This window comes from Ylistrum balloti, unplaced genomic scaffold (genome assembly GCF_031769215.1).
Source record: "Ylistrum balloti isolate Yb309-2 unplaced genomic scaffold, AGI_CSIRO_Ybal_v1 Utg371196, whole genome shotgun sequence".
NCBI lineage: Eukaryota > Metazoa > Mollusca > Bivalvia > Pectinida > Pectinidae > Ylistrum > Ylistrum balloti.
In genome coordinates this window covers 267,144-293,896 of record NW_026782651.1, presented here as the reverse complement: position 1 = coordinate 293,896, position 26,753 = coordinate 267,144, and the positions used below count along the sequence as shown (strand labels likewise).

Genomic DNA, 26,753 nt, shown 5'->3' with positions numbered 1-26,753 from the left:
AATTGTTAGCGGGCTGCTACACAGAGATCAGTTTTGGTTTACTTCGACTCCTTTCTGGTCATCTAGTACATGTCATTACAATAATGTCCAGTATCCTTTGTCTTTGATAAGATACAAGCTCAAATTAATGTCTCCACTTTTCAGTAAACAGACAATTTGTATAACTACCAGCTCCTTCCCTCCTCTTTATTGCCCTCTTCCTTCTTCTCCTTGCCCTCCTCAACCTCAACCTCATCCTTGCCCTCCTCCTCTGCTTTGCCTTCTTTCTCCTCCGTATGCCCTCCTCCTCTGCTTTGCCTTCTTTCTCCTTTGTATGCCCTCCTCCTCTGCTTTGCCTTCTTTCTCCTCCGTATGCCCTCCTCCTCTGCTTTGCCTTCTTTCTCCTCCGTATGCCCTCCTCCTCTGCTTTGCCTTCTTTCTCCTCCGTATGCCCTCCTCCTCTGCTTTGACTTCTTTCTCCTCCGTATGCCCTCCTCCTCTGCTTTGCCTTCTTTCTCCTCCGTATGCCCTCCTCCTCTGCTTTGCCTTCTTTCTCCTCTGTATGCCCTCCTCCTCTGCTTTGCCTTCTTTCTCCTCCGTATGCCCTCCTCCTCTGCTTTGACTTCTTTCTCCTCCGTATGCCCTCCTCCTCTGCTTTGCCTTCTTTCTCCTCCGTATGCCCTCCTCCTCTGCTTTGCCTTCTTTCTCCTCCGTATGCCCTCTTCCTGTTTCCATTTCTTTATTTGGTCATTGTTTTAATTCTTTGACATCAGAAAGTATTACCCTAATTAAAAGTAAAAAGTTGTGTGTCAATAGAAATGGAATATGAGGTCAAAGGTCAAGGTCATTTATTTAGTCTATGAATAAATATATGTGTTATAATGATTAACATTACAGTACATATTATATACTGTCCTATGTAAAAATCAAAGTGAACTTTCAGGAGAATGCTTCCTGTCGTATGCTGAAAATTGATCTATTTCAAGAGTTTTCAAGAATGATAATTACAATGGTATTATTTTCCAAAACCGCTAATGTTATCTGGTTGCTATGGTAACCAAATAAAACCTGCGAAGGCGGTTTTTCTGTTTTCTTTATTTAAGCTTAATTGAATTGTGTATCTTGTCAAAGTCTGTAATTGACACGTGGGATATTTCCAGAGTTATTACTATGGAAACAGATATACATTACGTAGATACTATTTTCCAACATATTGGTTCTTCTTTTCTTGCCATGGTAACCAAAAGAAGACAAATGATTGGACAAAATCTTTTCCTAATACTACACCTAACCTTGTAAGTTGTGAACCACTGAAACTACATGTGGATATCAGGAACCATATACTTCGCCTTCATTAAAGATTTACATGTGGATGAGAGGGAAACAATTGGTGTAAAATATAACGGTGAGGGGTGGAAGTATAAGTTATCCACAGGATGGCAGTTCTAGTTATATTTAAGTCATACTTTTCTGTGTCTCTGTAATTTTGTACATTCAACATAATTCACAAGTTAAATAGGTAATATGTAACACATAAATAAATAAAATAAAGGAAGGAAAGAAGAGAATACCATCCAATCAAATCTTCTGAATATTTTAGTTTTTTTTTATTTTATGAATTTCTTTGTTATTCAGATATTTAAGTGTTATAAATGTATTCTATCAGGATGAGGAATCATGGATCAGCTCCCATAAAGCTCAACCTACCTACAATTAGATTCAGTTAAGATAAATGACCATCAGTGTTATTAAATTAGATTAAATAAAACAGTTATACATGATACCATTTGATATCCAGCATAACTTGTGCAGGTTTGTACTTTCTGGAATCTCTGTAGAGGATGATTGAGTGGTATTAGCTTTGAAAACAGAACATTACCGTCCAAATCTTAAACAAGAATCGCACTAGAAACATTGTCGGGGTTGATACAAGTCTAAATGTCTAAATGGATACTAATCTGGATTTGGCAAAATTATGTCAGATATTTGAAGCCTGTGTTTCCTGTCGCTGAAACGCTTCAGGGTCAATGCGTGCCTTTCCATTTGTAGTTGTTGAAATTTCAAAGAGATGCGACTATCATCATCAAACCAGTGTTTCTGTCTGAAGTAATGAGAAGGAGATATTTCTTCGTTCTCGGTTTCGAAGATCTATGAAATCATCAGATTTTCATGGCTCATGAAACTGTAAAAGAGGTGTATTAAAGAAACATCACTGACTTGACACCCAGGGGTCGAATCTTCACAGGATAAAAATAAGGGATAATTTGTATCTATGGATTCTCCAGAAGGGTGTAATATACCTGGGTCCAGATGTAATGATACTGAGTCGTATAACACATAAAATGTCCATTCTGGTGTAGAGTTTACACTTGTCAGTATAATCAGGGAGGTGGTCCCAGTAGGGAGAAGGTTGATGATACCTCTGTACACTGCTGTGAAGGTAAAGCCAGGCAGAGCTGGACCAGTAGTTCTACATTGGTTTGCTGTCTGCTCATAGGGCCCACCCAACCATTTTGTGACTAAAATCACTAACTTGTGACCTCCTTGAGGGGAAAACATTTTGTATAAAACTGATAAGGACTTATAATTAGGGCTATACCTTAATGTTGTGCATGGGCATCTGAAAAGGACCCGACTGGTGATGATGCTATGATGGCAGGTACAGAACACTTAGGGATGTAATTAACCACATGGACTTAGAGACCTGTGTTAAAGGTCCACGGTAATTATAGGTCACCTGTGTAAAAGGACCACATGTACTTAGACACCTGTGTTAAAGGTCCACCGGTATTTACAGGTCACCTGTGTAAAAAAACCACATGAACTTAGAGACCTGTGTTAAAGGTCCACCGGTATTTATAGGTCACCTGTGTAAAAAGAACTGCTGATAGATCATCCATGTAAAATATCACCTCTGTAAAAAGACTGAAAAAAAATATTGATAGATTAGCTGTGTAAAAAGACCACTTGTATGAATAGTTCATCGGTATGAAAACATCACCTTTGTGAAAGGACCACCTGAAGAAAGAGATCAGATGTGTTGAGAGTTCCCAATATAGATGTTGAATTAACATTCTTGATTCATTGTGTTCCTTCAACTCAGAATATATCCTGAATTCTAAAAAAAATGATCTACTGTCTGTACGGCAAGCTTAGATATTTCACTGTTTTCTGTTGTACTTTGACATTTACAGATTACAAAAATCTCACTGTGTATTCTTCAGATTATCATAGGAATTGTTTTCCTCTTTTAAAAGTATTTGAATTTCAGCTTGGCAAGAACTTACTGATACAAAACAGGAGCTTATCTTCAGGTTTGGCACACACAAGTGAAAATAATCCGATGTTTTAATCTGATTCAGAAAAGTACAGTCATAATGGAGTCTCATTAATTTACCTATTATCACATGTAAACACCTGTTGTTTAACTGTTATCACATGTAAACACCTGTTGTTTAACTGTTATCACATTTAAACACCTTTTGTTTAACTGTTATTGCTATCACATTTAAACACCTTTTGTTTAACGGTTACTGTTATCACATGTAAACACCTGTTGTTTAACAGTTATCACATGTAAACACCTGTTGTTTAACTGTTATTGCTATCACATATAAACACCTGTTGTTTAACGGTTACTGTTATCACATGTAAACACCTGTTGTTTAACTGTTATCACATGTAAACACCTGTTGTTTAACAGTTACTGTTATCACATGTAAACACCTGTTGTTTAACTGTTATCACATTTAAACACCTTTTGTTTAACAGTTACTGTTATCACATGTAAACACCTGTTGTTTAACTGTTATCACATGTAAACACCTGTTGTTTAACTGTTATCACATGTAAACACCTGTTGTTTAACTGTTATCACATGTAAACACCTGTTGTTTAACTGTTATCACATGTAAACACCTGTTGTTTAACAGTTACTGTTATCACATATAAACACCTGTTGTTTAACTGTTATCACATGTAAACACCTGTTGTTTAACTGTTATCACATTTAAACACCTTTTGTTTAACTGTTATTGCTATCACATTTAAACACCTTTTGTTTAACGGTTACTGTTATCACATGTAAACACCTGTTGTTTAACAGTTACTGTTATCACATGTAAACACCTGTTGTTTAACTGTTATCACATTTAAACACCTGTTGTTTAACAGTTACTGTTATCACATGTAAACACCTGTCCTTTAACAATTACTGTTGGCTGCGATACCTATTATCACCTGTAAACACCCGTCGTTTAATGGTTACTATTGACTGTGGAAATGTGCAAGTCATGTCTAGATGTATATTTGTACCTATCATCTTTCAGCCATACTTGATCAATCGATAACAATTGTCAACAGACAACAAGCCGAGAAGTATCAACACAAAGCAAATCAGCCATAATGGTCGTTGATATTAGCTATTATGTGGGATCCTAAACACTTTGTAATTACAAGGCTATTATAGAAGAATTAAGGATATAGGTATATAATGATAGATAGTAACATATAACCAATATTTTATTAAATAGATATACATAGACTTGTAGCCTTGGGTCATAATGATATGATCAATATAATTATAGATCGGGTTTTACAAAATTGATACCTGGCTAGTATGGTTCTATACTATTATTCAAATGGAGGTTTAAAACATTTGCCAAAAAGACAATTGAATGAAAAATGGCTTTAAGTTGTGATGAAAATAAAAGATTTTTATTTTGAAGAAAAAATTTGTATGGAACTCAGGGAAAATCTAATGTTTTCTGTCCAATAATGCTGATGGGTTCCATTACACATGGCTGCAAACATTGAAAATAAATCTCCAAACATAATCAAAAGAACATTCTACACATACTGATTTTCAAGAGGCAATTATCCCCCTTTTGTAATTAGCATGATCAAATTTGTAATGGTAAAAGTAGTATATGATACAAGTTCATGTCTTTAATTCTCTCTCATGTTTATAGAACTCTTTTTATAAGGAGGTCCGTAAATCACAGTAGGGTATAGCATACATCTTTAAATATCCACAAACCGTTTGATAAAATGAATACTCAAACTGTTGTCAGAAAATGTTAACAATCGTAAATGTGTGGAGTTAAGTGATAGCTAGGCATTGAATCTGATATGTGATGGACTGACGATCTTTAGATAGGCTACTTAGGTATATATCTCAAGTCTGAGTAAGGACTTGATTCTTCAAATGGATATCTTATAAGTAAAGATTATACAAGATTCCATTACAGGCTTAAATTGGTGATTATGTCACAAACAGGAGAAGGATTAGAGAGGTTACAGTATTTTATCTGTTAAATAGTAATCCCTGTAGAATGCTAGACTGTGTATATTATATGTAAGATCCACTTATCAATATTATGCCAGTGTAAACAAACCGGATTATAGATTTTAACTGTGACATTAAGGCAAAGATCAAAATCTTCAAACGGATCAACAGATTTTTCCTGTAAAACTGTGTGAACATGTTTGAGTTTGAGATTGAATGTCATCTTGAAATTAACATGATTATGTTTCTTTCTGAAACTGAAATGATTCGACAGTAATGATAATCAAAACCTGTTTCTGAGTTAAGGTTGTATGCTACCTTCTTGTTGTCCTTGATATTTGTGTTTTAGCTTTCATATTGATGAGACAACATCATTAAAGGATGTGGTTGAAACCCAGTAAGATATTTCTCCCTGATTTCATTATAATGGCAGAATTACTAAATATCAAAAAGTTATTTCTTCGAATTTGGATATTTTACGTTATTTCAGTTAGTTATGTCAGATTTATCTCCCTTTAGAAGTTTGACAATAAATACTATCAACAAATCTCAGTAAAATAGTGATAATGTACCATATACCCTTAACATGTTTAATGCAGCAGTTACACAAATTTGTCATTATCAGTTTATTTCATTATTTTCTTTAATTTATATATCAGAATCTAAAATAAATTTAGTTTTAGAAGGGTTTTTTTATGTTTCTTAAATGTTAGAGATAAATTCACCTAAAATCTTTGTAAAAATATTATTGGAACCCATCATTTTGAGTTAAATACTGTAATTTTGTAAAAGATCCAAGTTTTTGGCGTGGTGCCTTTATCATACCTTCCATGTCATGGATTATACCCCAGATCATCAGCAGTTTTATGGCCTCGTTGATCCTCTGACATCTGCCAGGTAATTTGAATAAAGCTAGAAAACACCTATAACCTTGATATTATACAATTAACATTGTGATTGGATCTCTTTGTTTATCTAGGGAGTTTAGGACCACCTAACTCACTACACATATAACTCTCCATTCACACAACTATTGAAATCCACCTTCAAAAATGGAGATTAGCTTTTAGAAACCTGTACTCCTACATCTGGAATGTAGCATGAAATTCACTTTGATCAGGATAATTTTGGTTTTCGGTTCTTGTTTGCCAGGAAGGAAGACAAGAAAATTAAATAAAACCAAAGGTGCTGTTTCTCATTCTGATAAACAGTTTGATTTGAAAGATTTCTGTGTTGCATAAGAAGATGTAGAGATTCATTGTCCAGCCCAGAATTTGACCCTCCTGTAATGGTACACTCAGTGTTACATACCTAAATGTCAAATATGTACTTTCTTATTGGAATCTCCTTTAAGGAAGAATGATAAGAGTAGGTTTTGTATGTCAAACAGTTCCATGCCAATAGGGAATAACTTTGTTTCCAACCTGGCATTAGTCAGAAGGGCAGAGTCAAATGCATTAAACAAATAATTAAAAAACAACTCCTAAAGGGAGGCTTGACATATTTTGATATAATTTTGGTTTTTTTTCCCACATGTTTGATACACATCACATTATGCAAATGTAAAGATATTTGACACTGTTATGATTTTGACTCTGTTAAGTCTTTTGAAAATTTTGCTGTTTCAGGTATGTTATGGCAATAATATTTGTGTAAGCTCTCAGATCCTTCTGACCAGGTGGGCTAAAAATACTCAATAGGGAGGGTGCACTTTTATAATCTAGTACATTTATACTGATGGTTCCGTTGATATTATCTCAGAAATATATTTAAGAATGATATCAAGAATATATTTCATAATACTATGGGGATAAAATTGTATCTATGAAACGGTAAAGCTGAAAATAAATGAGCAGTGTCACCTTTGAAGAGGTCGTTTAGGTTAACATGTTTAAAATTGTCCAGGATTCGAGAACCCTAGATGATCATTAAGGACTGTTTCAAAGGTTTAGGTATATAATCAGGTTACAGTAAGTATACCGAATATTAAGCCCACAGAAATTCAACGGCAATCTCTTGCAAAATACTTCTTATCATGTCCTGATTTTGAAATGAATTTATCCCAAACTAATCAAAAATTTTTTTATTTAAAATTATGTCTTAATAATGGTTTCTGAAAAACCAAAAACAAATTTGGAAATGATTTATTAAAAAGAATAAAACATTTTCATATTTATTCATCAAATTTTGTTACCATTTACTTACTATTATGGTACATCTACATCGTGTGTTGTGAAAACAAGAAAAATATGATAGGATATGATTTGATTTGGGTGATAAAACTTCCGATTTTATGGTAACATCTTCGACCCCACAGATCAAAAAGAAGGCTTTTCAGCAAAGTTAACATGTTTTGAATAGTTCCAAAATATGTGTTCCATTAGGATCTGATAATATAACTAGGCTTATTATATCAATCTGGTTTTAGGATGTATGCCGAGTTTTACGAGATAGAAACATATCATTTACTCATTTGTGTAATTCAAAAAGGCCAGGAATTTAAAATCAAGTCAAGATATGTGGATGAAAGTTAAATATGCTCGCACTTTTAGCCGATGAAGTGTCGTTATTTATGAAAAACATGGCAGATTCTGTCAGATGAAACTGCCTGTTGAGTTGGCCATATCAGACCCCCCAACAGTGTTAGTTGTAGCTGTTCTTAGAGATGTGTTAACGAAAACAAGCAAAAGTCCTACTGCACTTCTCTTTTAAACTCAATATTGAATTTTTTCATTTGACATTTTGAATTCGTCATTGATTTTAATGCTGAGTTTTTGGTACATGCTGTTGTCTGAAATGAAACAGTTGTAGCAATGTTGTCAATACATGCTGTTGTCTGAAATGAAACAGTTGTAGCAATGTTGTCAGTACATGCTGCTGTCTGAAATGAAACAGTTGTAGCAATGTTGTCAGTACATGCTGTTATCTGAAATGAAACAGTTGTAGCAATGTTGTCAGTACATGCTACTGTGTGAAATGAAACAGTTGTAGCAATGTTGTCAGTACATGCAGTTGTCTTAAATGAAATAGCTGTAGCAATGTTGTCAATACATGCTGCTGTCTGAAATGAAACAGTTGTAGCAATGTTGTCAGTACATGCTGTTGTCTTAAATGAAATAGCTGTAGCAATGTTGTCAGTACATGCAGCTGTCTGAAATGAAACAGTAGTAGCAATGTTGTCAGTACATGCAGTTGTCTTAAATGAAATAGCTGTAGCAATGTTGTCAGTACATGCTGCTGTCTGAAATGAAGCAGTTGTAGCAATGTTGTCAGTACATGCTGTTGTCTGAAATGAAACAGTTGTAGCAATGCTGTCTTTCCATGCTGCTGTTTGAAATGAAACAGTTGTAGGTGTGCTATAATATTCCTGGCCATTTTAGATATAAAGTTAGAGTAAAGTATTCTTGTACAAATTTAGACAAGCTTAACTGGCTAAGTCACAGGTTTTAAGACCCAATGAAAGTTTGTTAAACTTTGTAGTGAACCAGTACATCAGCCATTAAATAGGACCTGCAGGATGAAGCTTTAGTGCCATTTTTATCTAGCTGTATACCCATGTCTGGTATTCATTCTACCTGTAGATATTACAGAGTAAGTACTAATACCAGTGAATGCTGTATCATTGCCTCAGAGCAGAAAATCCTCTACTTTGTACCTGATGTTATATTTATAACCCTGGGCTTATTGGTGTGTGTGTACTCTACAGTAAGAACTCAATAGATCACTTTGATCAATAACAATAGTCCACAGCAATCTCTTTATTAGTAAAAGCTAAATCTGCTATATACCAAGAGTTATTGCCCCTTTTCTCATGTCAGTATGAATTGGCCAGAGTTGTGGAATAGCCAATCACAGTGTTGGTATTAAATATGGGAGTTTTGTATAAACACAGGAGAGAGAATATGTAAAAATGTGCACTAGACTTGTGATTTGTATTCATGATACAGCAAATAAATGTAATGACAAGCTTTGTTACTTTTCACTGGAGATAGATATTTACCACAGATCTGATCCCTCTAGTACTTGTCTATGTTACTGTGTGTTACCAGTCTAATACAGGTATAAATACTATATATATCTAACACAGACTAACACCCCCCCCCCCAGTACTTCTGTGTGTTACCAGTCTGATACAGGTATGAATACTAGATATCTATATCTAACATAGACTAACTTTGTAAGCAATAAACTTGCTTTGCCATATTTAAGCCTGTATCCTATCATATTCTTGATTAATCTTCTTAACAGAAGAGTTCCACCCTGAGAGATTGCTAAATATGATTTAAAATAGTAACTTACAATTTGATGTTATGCATTTTAAAAAATATTGAGTATCCTGACTGATTAGTAAAGGTTTTAGAAGATCAGAATGGTTTTAGAAATATGGAAATTAGCACTGTAAATATTTCTGTGGGGGTTAGTTTTCATAGGTTTTCAAAACATTTCTCTTTCATGAAATATTGATTTAAGTAAATCTACTTTATGTATTTCATCAGTTTGTTGACATGTGAATTTGTTGATTAAGAGAACAGCCATGAAATCAGCCAAAATAACTCCAGGATGAAATTAATAATTGTACAGATCTATACAAACTTACTAGGTGGATGGGAAAGTCTTGCCAGGGGAACTGATAAGTTTTCTTTGGCTAGATATGTGAATAATAAGAGAAATGATAAAAACTGAAGTAACCACCAGGTGTGATTATAGAGGAAAGCTAATATAATTATGAAAGGTGAAATAATTTATTGAAGAAAATAGGCCAGTGATCAGGGGAGATAAGTGTGAAACATCTGGTTAGTATCAGAAGGGAGATAACAAGAGGTAAAATCACTTGTGAATGAGAGTAAACTGGAGGAAACATGCTAATTATCACAGGAAGGCAAGTAGGAAAAGCATGGTTGTTATCAGTTGGGGTAAAAATGGAATTTATGACAGGGGAGGTAATTAAGTGTGGTATGGTAGTGCCCGTTATCAGAGGGTGGTAATTGGAGAAAGTATGGTACGTTCCCCATTACTCCAATCAAGGACTCCACAGTGTGAGTTATTGCTTACAAATACTGACAGACAGATGATCATTAGAGACCAAAACACAGGGAGGCTTATTACTGGCCAAGAAGGTGGAAGGAGGGGGGATACTGACCAGTGGTGCAGGGGGGAAGGAAGTAAAATGTGACAACAGACACTTAGAAGTTGATTGTATTGGAAAACTCACAAGGGACATTGGTAATTAGGGGACAATACTCACTTAGGGGACATAGGGAATTAGATGGAAAATACTGGCAAGGGACACACAGCATTGTGAAGGAATATTGACCAGGGACACAGGAGGTCATGAGGGAATACAGACCAGGGACACATGGCATTTTGAAGGAATATTGACCAGGAACACATGGCATTTTGAAGGAATATTGACCAGGGACACAGGAGGTCATGAGGGAATACAGACCAGGGACACATGGCATTTTGAAGGCATATTGACCAGGGACACATGGCATTTTGAAGGAATATTGACCAGGGACACAGGAGGTCATGAGGGAATACTGACAAGGGACACAGGGTATTGTGAAGGAATGTTGATCAGGGATGGAAAAGGTTGGGAGGGCAATACTGATAAGGGACACAAAGGGCTTGGAGGGCAATAATGATCAGGGACATAGATTTGGAGGGAATACTGATCAGGGACAGAGATTTGGAGGACAATACTGTTCAGGGACACAGGCGGTTAGGAGAAGGATACTGACCAGAGACATACAAGGATGGGAGGGCATTACTGTCCAATTATTGATGATTCTTTGGCCTTGGTGATGGGACAGTGATTTTGAAGGATTGACACTGACCAGACTAATTATCATCCAGCCTCAAGTTACTCTCCAGATTAATTGTAATTGAGTGGAAAAACCTCCAGCAGAGCAAGCCAAATACTACAGATTCTCTACATACTGGGAAATTTGTCTGGGAATATATCATAACATTGGTGGAATTTGAAGGTCGAAGCAAATGTACATCTATTGGTAATGATCAGGAATTTTCAGCATTATTTTGATTTAGGATGAAATTGGCAAAATGCTGTGCATAAGTGCAATGCATACCAGGTACACAAAATGTAGGATGAGCATATCTGTACGTCATAGATGGATGAGATTTGTGTGTGTTGGTATTTAGCTGTATATACATATACAGCAGGCTTGTATAAGCTTCACTTGGTCAGATGATAAATGTCGTGGGAGTAAAAAGAATTTTCTCAGGGATTGAACTTTACATTGAACTTTAAATGAGAAAACACAACAATGCATCCATCATTTCAACTTACATTTAAATTTCAAGGTAGCTTAGTAAGACATGTCAAATGTAATACCTCTGCTATGGTGAAAAAGTGTAGGGGAAGGGAAACATGATGGGTTGTTTCCACGGAGAAGAATCATGTTTCATAAAGTTGCTGGTAGACTGTGGTTTATCCAAGGAGAACAATTGTGATATTTCCCTACTGACAAGGGTGATAAATACTTGGTAACATCACAACAATAAGGATAAGAATCAGTCGCCGAGAAATAAAGGAAATAAATTGTTATATAAATAAATAAACAATTACAGTAACTCAATTTTCTTTCCTGTGTACAATTGTTTTTGTTAGTTTCCTAAAAGAAACACAAAAGTTAATGGTCTTGAATATGGACAGGGTGAAGGATTATAGTAAAGTGTAGTTTGTTTTAGTATAGTCTAAGTCATTGTAAGCTTGTTGTGATTCAAAATTAGGTAGTGATGAAAGAAAGTTAGTCTACCTTGTTCTTGACAACTTCATTAGAAGGGAACTATACGACCATGGAAGTGCAAGACAGTGAAACATTGTGTTATATTCTAAAAACTATATCATCAAAGATTATCCAATCAGATTTGCTGTTACAAATATCAAATATTAACTAAAGGCAGTAAACAATGCTTAGTGTCATTGGTTCAGAATAGAGAGGGATAACTTAAGTGTAAAGGGCAGAAAATGAGAAGGATGGGCATCACGGAATGACTCGGCTCTGAGACAGAAGGAAGAAAACATCTAGTAGATACAACTGAAAAAAGGATAAGAAGTTTTAGAGGGTAAATGGTGAGCGTGCATCGTATATCAAAGGCCAAATGAAAAAATGGCAAGAAGTTTTAGAGGGTAAATGGTGAGGGTGTATCGTATATCAAAGGCCAAAAGAAGGAAGATTTAATAGAACATGCAGGCAAAAGAGCGGAAATGAAGGACATGAAACAATTACATAAAAAGGGTAGAGAATTATGAAACAAAGATCTGAGGAAAGGAGGGAAATGATCAACAGAGAAGGTGTTAGGGAAGTGATGAGGGAGAATGCACGATTTTGATGATAAGTTTAGCCTAGGGGCTACTGTGACACCTCTCAAGATTGAAAATTGAGAGCTGAGAGCTTTTGCAATCAGTGGGTAGATGGCCTGGAGTTGCTAGTTGCCAATTCAATACAACACTTAAGTAAACAGTTTCGAGAACGTTGAATGTTGAAGCCATATCCGCCATTGGCCCAGGCCTGGTATATGTGATTGTAACAGAGTGGTTGAATAAACAGCCACTAGTTCTGTTTTAGAGTTTCTGGCACAGATCACTCCCAAGACTTGGCTCTGTGGACATATTACAAGACTCCAGATGAAAATAACAGTTGAGTTTACATTGATCTGATATCAGCCCTATTTGTTTCATCTCAAGCTGTAGATCTAAGGATTATAGGACATAGCAAATTGCTTTAGGATTTCTAAATTAATTAGTTTCTCTTGGCCAAAACTTCTAGCATAACATTTAAATTTTCTCAGTCTGAAAAAAAAACAAAACAAAACATTTTTTCTCACCTCATTTTAAGTTCTGTTCTGCTCATTAAGTCAGCAAGAAAAAGGCTTGCATGTAATATTGCAGTTTAATTCTTTACACCTTATATCGGACAATCGTACGACGTAGCTGTAAAGGACTACAATGTTATACCTGGTTCCTTGTTGAGTGAATAAAACGTGTGTCATACAATTCTCATTTCATTTCTCATTTGCTATCTGATGAATCAGAAAAATTATATGGTAAACTTGAAAGAAATATTTTCATTATCATTTTAAATGTTTACAATAAAAATGATACAAGTCTTTAAAATATAGGATAAATTACTTTTACAAGTTCTTGCCCTGGAAACCAAAGTGATCGAAAACTGAAAAAGTGCATGTTTTATAGTGATGTCGATTGAAGCACCTGCTGATGCCATCCCTGTTAAGTAGACTTCTATCATCATTCAGATTTAATCTTTAGTCTCACATATTTCTTCTACAAATGAGAATAAACTTGTTGAACTCAATGCTATATAATACTTCTTGAAAAGTTTTTAACAAACTTGAAACTAATAAAGTCGGCATGAAAACAATGTTTTTGTAAGTCCCTGAAATTAACAATATTGTTGTAGGACACAGAATGGGGTACACTTTATGGAAGAATCTCAAGTTTTACAAGTGTTTAACTTCTAGGATATCCATTACGTTTCTGTGCTTGTTTTGTAAGATATTGTTGTAAAACCTACCTCGCTTGGAAGGTAAATTAAATTCTCATTTTAGAGGTGTGTATAAATTGAAGATTTAAAAATTCAATAACCGTAAAAATATGATACCTGACAGACGTTGCCCCGGATCATGCTATTGTGAATTTCAGATGTTTGGTAGCTGTAGGCTGTATTAGGAGTCTGTATGTTGTTTTAGTGGCTGTATTGTGCTAGATTTGATTTATCTGTGGGGCGTATTTGTCATAATTTGATACTGGAATGCGGTTTTGTCTTTGATCTTACCTGTCGCAACAGCTCCATATAATTGCCTGTCTGTAGCTTTAAGCATGCTTCATGCTGCTTCTGTCAGGATCGGTGTCGACAGCTTCTACATTTTATGTCAACATTTAGATGTATTTTATACATCTTTAGCCTGACTCTGGAGACAGAAGCTTTTTAGACATTTGAATTTCAGATAAAAAATATTCAACAGGCTGACAGACACATTGTTAGGTCGTCACATAGAGATGGTGCACTTTGTTCACAATTCCTTTTGTTCAGAGTATACATTTTGATATTTTCTACATCTGCATTAAAATGCAAGGTAATTATCAATTAGGGTGAAACTGTCTCATTAATTAGTAATTATCTCTCATCTGTCAACAAGGTCTTTGATCAGACAAAATGTTAACAACTTTTTTTTATCCATTTTGCAGCTCCCAAATAAGGAAAATGAAAATTAGAAAAATGCACTCGTTCAGTGTAAATATCACTTAACCAAATGCAATTCAGTGTAATAGGAAGAATTCTATCAACAGTTTCCTCTGTAATCACCTTGACAGATTATGTCACTTGTTTTTTAATGATTTAAGGGACTTGCTTACTACACTGGGTAGTATTATTAAAATTAGAACTCACAAGACAACAAGGCCTTTATAAGTTACAGAAATTATGGCAGGTTTCTGTTGCCAATGACCTTTGTTACTTAAGTTTTGTGGGAAAAAAGCTCCAGACTTCTTTGATTTATGTTCTAAACATATACCCTACACATGACAAGTGTGGAATTGAAGTCTGTTTTAGTTGTAAGTGGTAGGTGTTCGGGATATAGATGTTCCATTCTGTATGTAATGTAAACCATATTTTGATAAATCTAATTATAACTTTATCAGAGAAAATAAACTCCAACTTTTGTCCAGAAGATTTATTTCACAGAATTATAAACACAAATTGGTAGTCTAGTGCTCCTGGGTGAACTCCATCCTACTAGCATGTGCACTGAAGTTAACATCATAGTGTACTTGAGCTCACATGCTTGTGTACTGGAGCTCACTACCTTGTACACTAGAGTAACATCACAGTGTTCTGGAGATCACTACCTCTTGGACTGGAGTTCACTCACATGGTAATGCACTAGAGTTCACTAGCTTTTGACATACAGAGCTGTTAAAAATCCAGTCACATTATTTGTCATCAAAAGTCCAGTGTGGATCAGTCCCACGTACACAGACATTATTGTGTAGAAGACAGTAACTATTCTTCTGAAGTACAAACATATCAAATAGTGGACTTACAGATCAGCACAAGCTGGCTTATTGAAGGTCAAATCATAGGCTGTCACTGCAGGGTTATTTATGAAATTTTGAGCAAAAAGTATTTGTTTTGTGATCAATGTTGATAATTGTTTGTTTCTGCTGATAAGCCTATTTATGTAATCTTTCTTTATTGTAGGTCATTTCCTTGGTAACAATACCATCCTAGACCGCCTGTGGGAGGAAGGATACAGGGTGGAACATACGCCCGCAGATAGCATCATTCCAAAGTAAGTTAGCATCAATAGATTTCAGACTTAAGGAGGTATGCTACATTTCTATTACACCTGTGATTTGTGGTAGAGTATCTCCTATTAATGAAAAATAGTTTTATTTTTTTATAAAGAAATCCTTCAGTTATTTCTTTGAAATGTCATTTTTTCCAGATCATAATTTGGAATACCCACAATTTCATTGAATTTGGTTCCTTTTTATTTACATTGAATTGTACTACAGACAGTTTTATTTTCATTTTTTTTCTTTTGTAGACATGATAAAAATTCTAATAAGCACCATGGAAAAAATAATAGAAAGAAAGGAAAGAACACATCGTTCCCAAATTATGATAGCTTTAGTGATTTCTGGTTCCAGTTGGAGTCAGACACAGATTATAGGTAAGTACATCTAAATCAACTGTCAGGCATCTCACAGTGGAATTCAGCGATTCTGTAAACTGTGCTGAAATCCTGACCTATCAGAAGCATGGATAGTTGTCATATTATGAAACAATTACTGACCTTTTTATCGAGTGAATATGTGGGTTTATCAGCCTGAAAAAGAGATTTTTTCTAAGGCTAATGGTTATGTAGTATCTGTACAGTAATTCTAGATGAATTTCACTTTCTCTCGAAACTCCACAGCATAGTTCTAAGGTAACTAGCTTTGTGAAGAATTTGGATTTCTGGTGGAATAGAACTGGTTAAATTCTCAAGGTTGCAGAATAGAACTGGTTTTGCACCTTGAGAATTTGTTTGGGGTGATAAACTCTATAGGTAGCTTAATTGGGCTGGTTTAGAAATCCTTGGGTTTCTTAGATTTCTTCTGTAAAAAAGTGATTGCTTACAATTTCCTGTCCATCACTGAAAAGACAGTTTGAGTGCTCTGTGAAGAAATCACATTATGGTGGAGTGCTTGTCTGTTTTTAAAGTATCTGAGAACACTGGCCTGTATTTAGATTGACTTGTAACTATAAGGCTATTTTCAGTCTTTGTGCCGTTTTCAGTCTTTGTGAAAAAAAATAAAATGATACACCTGTGTGATACCTTCTGTAAACCATTCTGTTTTTGTGTGCTTATGAGTTTTTGTGATTTGCTTTCAAGTGCAATTGAAGGAATCATACTTATTTGTATCATACTAGATATTCAAATTGAATTTCTGCTCCAATATTCTTCATGTCCTTCAGATAGGGTATAAGGATGTTACCTGTTGTTCTCAGTGCATGTTCGTCAGTAGGTCACTAAATTTGGGATATGATATTTTTAAGAATTATAAACTATTGTTTTTCATAACGTCTCCCTGGACACAGTATCACTTTTGTCCCTCATTGGAGTGTTTATCCCTGTGAGGAATGGTGAAGGGTCCACTGTTTGAGACACAATCAGCATTGTGAAAGTGTAGTGACAATGTCACTATAGTGTTACCAGGTGGGGTGTATTGTTCCTGGAAACACATACAGTCAACACTCACCTGCCATACACATTAAGGCTGTCCGTAAATCATCCTAACAGTAGATAGGATGTTAACCAATACAACACCATTCCAAAGTAATATACTTCAGTGTTCACGATGTAGTGTATTTTTGTTACAGTGATTGGTTGAAAAAGAGGGATAAACACAGAAAGAAAATCTACAATCGGTACAAAGAGAAACCGTTTAACGACCTTTGGGTAAAGATGGATGCCGAGACGTACGTATTTTAGAGACTTCAAAAAAAAATAATTTAAAAGAAAAAAAATCAGAGAAATTGAACCTTTGAATTTATATTTAGTTTGTGATCAGGAAAGCCGCATTTAGTCTGAAAGCATTGCCACTTCAAATTTCTATTTAAAACTACTTGCCAGACCTAGCTTTAATTTTCGTGTTTTTCATTTGAAATTGAATTGTAAAGAAGGAATTTGCTCATAGATATTGAATTAAGTGCTGACTCCGTCACACAAAGATTCCAAGAAAGCAATACTGAAACACTTTGAATGCTCCACATATTTGACACTATTATTTGGGAAAACCAAAGTTGAGCTGTAGTGTGTTTTTTTTTGTTCAATAAAAGTCCAGATGGAGGATATTCATCAAATACAATCAATATCCCTTCACTTAGGCAAAACTTCAATCTTTATCCAGCAATAAGTCCATGTAAAGTATCACTTCACTTAGGCAAAACTTTTCAGTCTTAATCCAGCAATAAGACCTTGTAAAGTATCACTTCACTTAGGCAAAACTTTTCAGTCTTAATCCAGCAATAAGCCCATGTAAAGTATCACTTCACTTAGGCAAAACTCTACATTGTTTATTCAGCAATAAGCCCATGTAAAGTATCACTTCACTTAGGCAAAACTTTTCAGTCTTAATCCAGCAATAAGCCCATGTAAAGTATCACTTCACTTAGGCAAAACTTTTCAGTCTTAATCCAGCAATAAGCCCATGTAAAGTATCACTTCACTTAGGCAAAACTTTTCAGTCTTAATCCAGCAATAAGCCCATGTAAAGTATCACTTCACTTAGACAAAACTTTTCAGTCTTAATCCAGCAATAAGCCCATGTAAGTTATCACTTCACTTAGGCAAAACTCTACATTGTTTATTCAGCAATAAGCCCATGTAAAGTATCACTTCACTTAGGCAAAACTCTACATTGTTTATTCAGCAATAAGCCCATGTAAAGTATCACTTCACTTAGGCAAAACTCTACATTGTTTATTCAGCAATAAGCCCATGTAAAGTATCACTTCACTTAGGCAAAACTCTACATTGTTTATTCAGCAATAAGCCCATGTAAAGTATCACTTCACTTAGGCAAAACTCTACATTGTTTATTCAGCAATAAGCCCATGTAAAGTATCACTTCACTTAGGCAAAACTCTACATTGTTTATTCAGCAATAAGCCCATGTAAAGTATCACTTCACTTAAGCAAAACTTTTCAGTCTTAATCCAGCAATAAGCCCATGTAAAGTATCACTTCACTTAGGCAAAACTCTACATTGTTTATTCAGCAATAAGCCCATGTAAAGTATCACTTCACTTAGGCAAAACTCTACATTGTTTATTCAGCAATAAGCCCATGTAAAGTATCACTTCACTTAAGCAAAACTTTTCAGTCTTAATCCAGCAATAAGCCCATGTAAAGTATCACTTCACTTAGGCAAAACTCTACATTGTTTATTCAGCAATAAGCCCATGTAAAGTATCACTTCACTTAGGCAAAACTCTACATTGTTTATTCAGCAATAAGCCCATGTAAAGTATCACTTCACTTAGACAAAACTTTTCAGTCTTAATCCAGCAATAAGCCCATGTAAAGTATCACTTCACTTAGGCAAAACTTTTCAGTCTTAATCCAGCAATAAGCCCATGTAAAGTATCACTTCACTTAGGCAAAACTCTACATTGTTTATTCAGCTATAAGCCATTGTTAATTGTCACTTCACTTAGGCAAAACTCTACATTGTTTATTCAGCAATAAGCCCATGTAAAGTATCACTTCACTTAGGCAAAACTCTACATTGTTTATTCGGCAATAAGCCATTGTTAATTGTCATTTCACTTAAGAAAACAATATCACTTCTTTATCCATTATATCTGGTTATAAGACATGATTTCTGCTCTGAAGGATTTCCTGGCATTTCTTAAATATTGATTTCTTCAAATATCCAATGTGCAGGATAACAATTCCCATTTTTCTGGTGTTTTGCTTGAATTTGAAAGTACATTAATGGTGAATGTTTTACAGAGACATTGTTTGATATTTCAGGTCAGATTTGATGAACCAGCTAGCAGAGAGATACATGTCATCAAAGGGGGTTACCCAAGAACAGACTGTCAGCGAGGATCACTATGGTTATTCTAATAGTCATAGGCTGTCACCATGGCAACCATCATTGTTGTGGACTTTTGTGCTAGTGCTGAATGTGATACAGCATCTGGTTCATTCCTGTTAGGTTGTGAGTCTTTCAAAATGGCCGCCACGGGCAGACGGTCATTGAGGCTTGGGTGAGAGATTAGATAGTCATGGATGATTGAATACCTGAGCAATAAAGTGTCCGTTTTGAGTGGGGACTCTGGAGCTGTGAGCCCTTGACACTGGAAAGATTATAGCATACTAAGTAATTAAGAAAAATGATTTTGTACACATGACTTATTTATGTATTTAAGTAATTATATAATGACCTTGAGAGATTGTAATCTTGACCTTGATATATTAATCAAATTACCTTGAGATGTTCCTGGACCATGGGGTTGATATGTTCTTGTGAACATGTGGTTGATATGTTGATGGTCAGTGGTTAACATGTTGACCTTGAAAGACTTACATAATGACCTTAAGAAACAGCTTTGTTAATTTGAAGGTCACTTTTTAATATTTGTGCTGTCTAACAATTGTTAATTGTGTCATTCGCTTAAAAAGTTAAGATGGAACAGTCTGGGCCAACCATGGCCTGTACCTAAAACTTGAGATGGAACAGTCTGGGCCAACCATGGCCTGTACCTAAAACTTGAGATGGAAGTCTGGGCCAACCATGGCCTGTACCTAAATCTTGAGATGGAACAGTCTGGGCCAACCATGGCCTGTACCTAAATCTTGAGATGGGACAGTCTGGGCCAACCATGGCCTGTACCTAAAACTTAAGATGGAACAGTCTGGGTCAACCATGGCCTGTATCTAAATCTTGAGATGGGACAGTCTGGGCCAACCATGGCCTGTACCTAAAACTTAAGATGGAACAGTCTGGGTCAACCATGGTCTGTACCTAAATCTTGAGATGGAAGTCTGGGCCAACCATGGCCTGTACCTAAATCTTGAAATGGGACAGTCTGGGCCAACCATGGCCTGTACCTAAATCTTGAGATGGAAGTCTGGGCCAACCATGGCCTGTACCTAAATCTTGAGATGGGACAGTCTGGGCCAACCATGGCCTGTACCTAAATCTTGAGATGGGACAGTCTGGGCCAACCATGGCCTGTACCTAAATCTTGAGATGGAACAGTCTGGGCCAACCATGGCCTGTACCTAAATCTTGAGATGGGACAGTCTGGGCCAACCATGGCCTGTAACTGGACTGTTTTCTTTACCAGTAAGCATTATCTGATTTACATTAGTTGATTGTATGATAGGTTATCTCTATTAGAGGCAGACCTGGTGATAAGATTTTATAAACATCTTGTGCCTGTGATTCTGTCATCAGTGTTTCTGTGTGTGTGTGGGTGTATTGGTGTTTATGTGTGAGGTTGTGTGTGAGGGTGTGTGTGTGTGTGTGTGAGGGTGTGTGTGTGTGTGGTGGTGTGTGTGCATGTGTGCGCGTGCGTGCGTTCATGTGTGTGTGTGCAAACAATGCCAAAAGGACAAGATGATATTTCTTAGTTTGCTCTCACACATTTTTTCATTGGATTAATATTACGATACTTCGATGTTTAGTCATCCAACCAACACAACCCTGTGATACAGCGTATTCAATGGATGTCCTTTTTGTATGGTACATAATATGTAATATTGTTTCTTTTTTCCTTTTCAATCTTTTCGAGCACAGTGTGTAAATAAATATGTAACAATGTATATATATTGTATACTAATTGTACTGTAAGCATTATGAAAAATTCCTGTTTTACAAACTAAGAAGTAGGTTTATTGAATGGCTGGAAAATACCTTCACGTTGGCAACATTACATGATGGTTAATAAGACTGAAATAAGATTGACAAGCTAACGATTGAATAATCTGAATGAAAAAGTGATACATTTGTATGTAAAATCCACTTTCTTGTAGGACGGAATGGCTTTTTGGCAATTACTAAATAAATATTCAAAAGAGTTACACTTACTGGGTTCTTGAATAGTAAGGCTAACTTAATGATTATTCAACAGATTAAAATGTGATGATTATTCATTAATTAAGGTTGTGATGTGTATTTATATGTTACAACCTTGTTGAACATTTATTAAGTAAGTTCATTTACAATTACAAAAAGGGCTTTTTCACATGCAGGTGAAATAAACGAAATCAAATGATCTAAAATTTTCAGGATTATGTGAATTAGATGATCTTTAAGCAGATTTACAGATTTCCGTGAAAATTTTCAGTATAACCTATACATTTTAAAGCTGGCTCCCTGTTAGTGTACTGTATGAATTTCTTAACTAATATCAAAGTATTATCATTCAATATCTGTTGTGTGTTATTGTATCAGATGTTTTTATTATGCCCTCCATATTTCCTTTAAATACTCTTTTTAATACCTTGCTCACACATTATACTCATACTACAGGGTCAAAAATTTTGGGTAAAAATTACACGGTATGAAATATATGCAAAGGTATCATTTGTTTCATCATCGAACCTGTCTGATATTGTTCTTCATGTTGTTAATTTGTGTGTCTATTTCCACCGACTACTGCTAATTTGTACCTCAGATTTATTGTATAAAATGTCAGCATTATTCCTAATGTAAATCTAATATTCTCTCAGACATAAAGCTGTTTATTCCTAATGTAACTCTAATATTCTCTCAGACATAAAGCTGTTTATTCCTAATGTAACTCTAATATTCTCTCAGACATAAAGCAGTTTATTCCTAATGTAAATCTAATATTTTCTCAGACATAAAGCTGTTTATTCCTAATGTAACTCTTATATTCTCTCAGACATAAAGCAGTTTATTCCTAATGTAACTCTAATATTCTCTCAGACATAAAGCTGTTTATTCCTAATTTAAATCTAATATTCTCTCAGACATAAAGCTGTTTATTCCTAATGTAACTCTAATATTCTCTCAGACATAAAGCTGTTTATTCCTAATGTAACTCTAATATTCTCTCAGACATAAAGCTGTTTATTCCTAATGTAAATCTAATATTCTCTCAGACATAAAGCTGTTTATTCCTAATTTAAATCTAATATTCTCTCAGACATAAAGCTGTTTATTCCTAATGTAACTCTAATATTCTCTCAGACATGTGATATTGGTATTCACATGCTGTTGTCCTGTTTGTCATTTTAATTTCAATAACTGACAAAAAAATCAATATCTGTTTCAAGAATTCTTTATTAATTTTGTTAACCATTGTTGGTGCAGAATTACTGCGATCAGGGCAAAAAAGCTTCTCCAGGCTTGGCCACTTAGAAATAACATCCAGAAACAAATAGGTTTGGTTAGTTTTATTGCGTTTAGGCCTGATAATGGAATGCTTTATAGTGCATCCAAAGTAAAAGTGAAATTCTTTGTCTCCGATGACACCGATATCATTAATTTGTAATATCATTAAGGCAGACATGGTCCTTTTATGCTGGAAAAAGTAACTATATCAATTAAAAATGTTGCTTTCCTTCCAGAGCCAAAGTTATGAGTCAGGAGCATGATGTTGGGAAATTTTGACAGCAGCTGATGTGATTAGTGTCTATTTCATAGAAACCAGACTTTTGAATTATTTGAAAGATAGGGAATGTGGCTCATTCTTCATTGAAGTTCTGTAATTTGTCCATAGTGCAGAAGATATTTTCTGCAGTGCTGTTTTGTTTGTTTTGTTCTGTATTTTTTTTTCCAAGTTTTCCTCATTCTAGATCCATTTTGTAACTTTTATCACACTTTATAAGAAATCTTGATTAATTTTAACATATGTAGACGTACATGTATATACCTTGGAAGTATGGTTGGTGACAATCATGCTTATTTGATAGTGGAAAAGTATGTCCACAGAATATTCAAAACGTTTAGTGCTAAGGAATGAGTTTTACTGTCGTTTATAATTCTCTAACTTAAAGATAAATAAAAATTCCAAACTGTCATTAAAATGACACATGCAGCTTGTCAGATTACCTGTTTAACTTTCATTTTCTTTTTGGTTTTTAGGCTTGATAAATGACAAATAAGGGGCATAATTTTGTCATTTACGTTTACAATTTACTCCATTTTCACCTCTGAAATATATTACTTAGTCCTATAAGAATTGAAATTAATTAACAAAACCCTGTATTAATAGTGCAATATCCAGTGAGGTATGTAAGATGGATGAGGGAGAGACACTTTGAAACACTGTTTGTGTGAATGTCCAGTCATTAGTACAAGGAAAGTAAGAAGTCTGTGGGATCACTTTCCATTTCATATTAATCCTTTTAAAAATGTTCTGTTATGAATTTGATTTGAAATGGCTTTCATTATATTTTTGAAAATAGCATGGCACTGTCTGGTATCTGGAAAATAAACATTATAAATACCAAATTTTCTATAAATGATTGTTGCTGTAATGCATACGTCAGAGTTTTCAGAAGCTCAAATTATAAATCAAATGGTTTCAACAATCTACATATACAAACACACCAAGTGAAAATATCAAACATCAAACATACTTTAGGGGAGGGGAGATAACCCATTTTAGCCGGCCTGCATGTACATAGAAAGGGGAGGTAATAATTTAGAGGCATATATTTCTTACAAAAGCCTGTAAATGATTCTTTCTTATACAAGTATGTGTTTTAGTACCAATATATTGTAATCTTTGTGATCCTTTATTCAACATAATTGAAATATAGAAGAAACTTGATAGAAAAAGAAATCTGTTGAAACATTTTGGCCACAAGAATTGCATAATTAATTAATTTTCACTGTACGATACCGTATGATTGTTCAACTTCTAACACATAGCCCACCAGAGCAAGAAATCAAAATCACAATAGCATTACTACTAAATTGATGTTCCGAAATATGTTTGTGTATATTCCATATAGCCTTTCAATGTTGATATTGTGTTGTGAAAAAAGCAAACAGTTTTTTCATGAAATATTAAATGCCATGGACTCTTCAATAACTCACACTAATATTTGAATATTTTGACACCAAGTTTATTTCTGTAACAATGTCATCGACCATATAACAAAATCTGACAGTAACAACTTCATTTTGTGTAGGATTTCCTTTTATTGTTTTATTTGGACATGTACAGCAGTACTCCTTATCTCAACTTTGGTCAATATTCAGGTTGGAAGTGCTTTTTTTCTCTTAGTTGCATTTACTTAATCTTTGTACATTTTTACTTCATTGCTTGAAGGAAAGGTTATTTGATAGCAAATATTTACTCATCAAAGATAGAAAAGATTTATTTTCACTGAATTAATCAATATTAAGTGAAAAAATAGGAACAATTTTTGAGTCTTAATAATATCAAATGCAGATTTAAGAGAGCACAAGTGCCAAAACTTTCCTTGAAATCATTTGAGAGTTAAAATTTGATCTAAATACAAATGACATTTAGAACTTGAGGGAGGACTTAAACTTTGTCAAAGTTACAAGGACTAATTGTCAAGTATGCTAGACAGGAGATAAACCAAACTTACAGAAGAGTTAGACCTCGGTCAGGCTTAATACATGTCAAAGATAAACTAAAAATCTTAAGATATTAACTAAAGTATTGACTAAATATGTATAATGATAATACGTAAAACGTTGGACATGAGAGTCTAGGTAGACTTGATACACGAGACAGAAGTTAGAAGAAATAACATGAAAGTCTATAGTAAGACAATGTTAATTCATTTCTACCTCAATATGATGTTGTAACCATGGATTTAGCCCTGAAGGACTTGGGGCTAAAGGTTTGAGGAGATACAAATTAAAACTACCTTAAATAATCAATCACTCGTTTGTTGTTTTTTGTAAAAGCCCAGAGCATGGACAGTCTTCTGCTGTAATTGTTGCGTCTTTTGACTGTTTACTGCATCTGTTTTAGATAGCATCTGATGGTTCTCCAGCATGATGTTCAATGATGTAACACCCATTTACTACACAGGAATCTGCCTCAAAAGGACCTTATTGTAAATCCCAATTAGTAGAGGGAAATGAAGGGCAGTAACTCTTGGATATCAGAATAAAGGACCTAATTGGTTGATCACAGTGTGATAAACCCGAGAAATCTTGTTTCATTCATAAAGGATTCATGTTCACTTTTATAGTGTCAAATCAATCTGGAGAAGCATTCTCTACTTTGTCAGAACTGAAAATACCATTGTATGATATTCTGAATATTTTTTTTTAAAAGTGTCATGATTAGATCTTATGACCTATAGTCATTGTGTTACGCCCGTCATCGTCGTGCACCATGCACAGAGAGTATACTTTCCATTCAAATGACTTCTTCTTGATAACCAAAAGGCCCAGGGAACTGATATTGAGCCCATAGCATGCTAAGATGAAGGACTATCAAGTTTGTGCATATTCTTGACCTTGACCGTTTTTAGGTGTAAAATGTCAAAATCTTACTTCTTCTGAATAGCCATAAGGCATAGGTTACTGATATTGTGCATATGGCATGCTGGGATGAAGGGTACCAATTTTGTCGATGTGATTGACCTTTCCCCTTTCTAAAAGTCAAAAGTCATATGTGTTATAATCTTCAAACCTGTCAATGACAAGGTGGCCCCGGCTGTTGATATTGGTTCTTTAGGAGTACTGACATTTGTGTATGTTAAGAATATGAGTTTGCAGTTAAGCCCCGTGGTCCTCCTCTTTATCTATCATTATTTACTTGTTCATTTATTTAATTTTCTGGATATTTTAGTCTATTTTCTTGTATCATTATTTTTTTTTATAGTTGATATAGGATGTTACAGATTTGGCCAAAATGAGGTTTAGAAGTCCATTTCCTGATCTGAAGATTTAACTTGCTACCGTAAACTATTTTTATAAAAATAAATATTGAAAATCTTATTGAAGACGTTATCATGTTTGATACTGGTTCTGATACTGTTTATCAATGTACAAATTCCTAGATCCTAGATTGAGAACTGCTCATCTGTTGGCCGACTTGTTATTGCTCCACACATGGCTGAACTTATCAAAAAGGTCACGAAACCTTGCAAAGTCGTTTTATTTTACTTTTAGATATATTAATGTCGTCATGTCTTTAAATAACATGAAATGTATTGATTACATCCACCATATAGAACCACTAGGGTAGGAAAACCAGTCCCTTATCTGTTTTTCTCTACAAGACACAAACATGGACAGCTTTCCACCAACCTGTATTCAAGCGTGATGATTTTGATTTCTCTGTTTGATTTCCAATTATTTCGATATGAAGTTCCTGTTCCATTATCACGATTTTTGTCCAAGAAGTGGTCAACTGACGGTCAAACTCGTAACACAGGGTTTTAAAAGACCAAGGAGAAATGTTCTATTCCTTTG

At 34.8% G+C, this 26,753-nt stretch overlaps 1 protein-coding gene across 1 annotated transcript in view; it reads left to right on the top strand.

The window, feature by feature from the left end:
• LOC132561371 (metalloprotease TIKI2-like) overlaps positions 1-25,205 on the top strand; it is a 98,053-nt gene extending 72,848 nt beyond the window's left edge. The window contains exons 4-7 of the mRNA XM_060226095.1: positions 15,511-15,601; positions 15,860-15,985; positions 17,179-17,277; positions 19,337-25,205. Of these exons, the coding sequence (XP_060082078.1) occupies positions 15,511-15,601; positions 15,860-15,985; positions 17,179-17,277; positions 19,337-19,523 (503 nt within the window). The 3' untranslated portion in view covers positions 19,524-25,205. The remainder of the gene's footprint in view (positions 1-15,510; positions 15,602-15,859; positions 15,986-17,178; positions 17,278-19,336) is intronic.
• Positions 25,206-26,753: the final 1,548 nt, after the last annotated feature.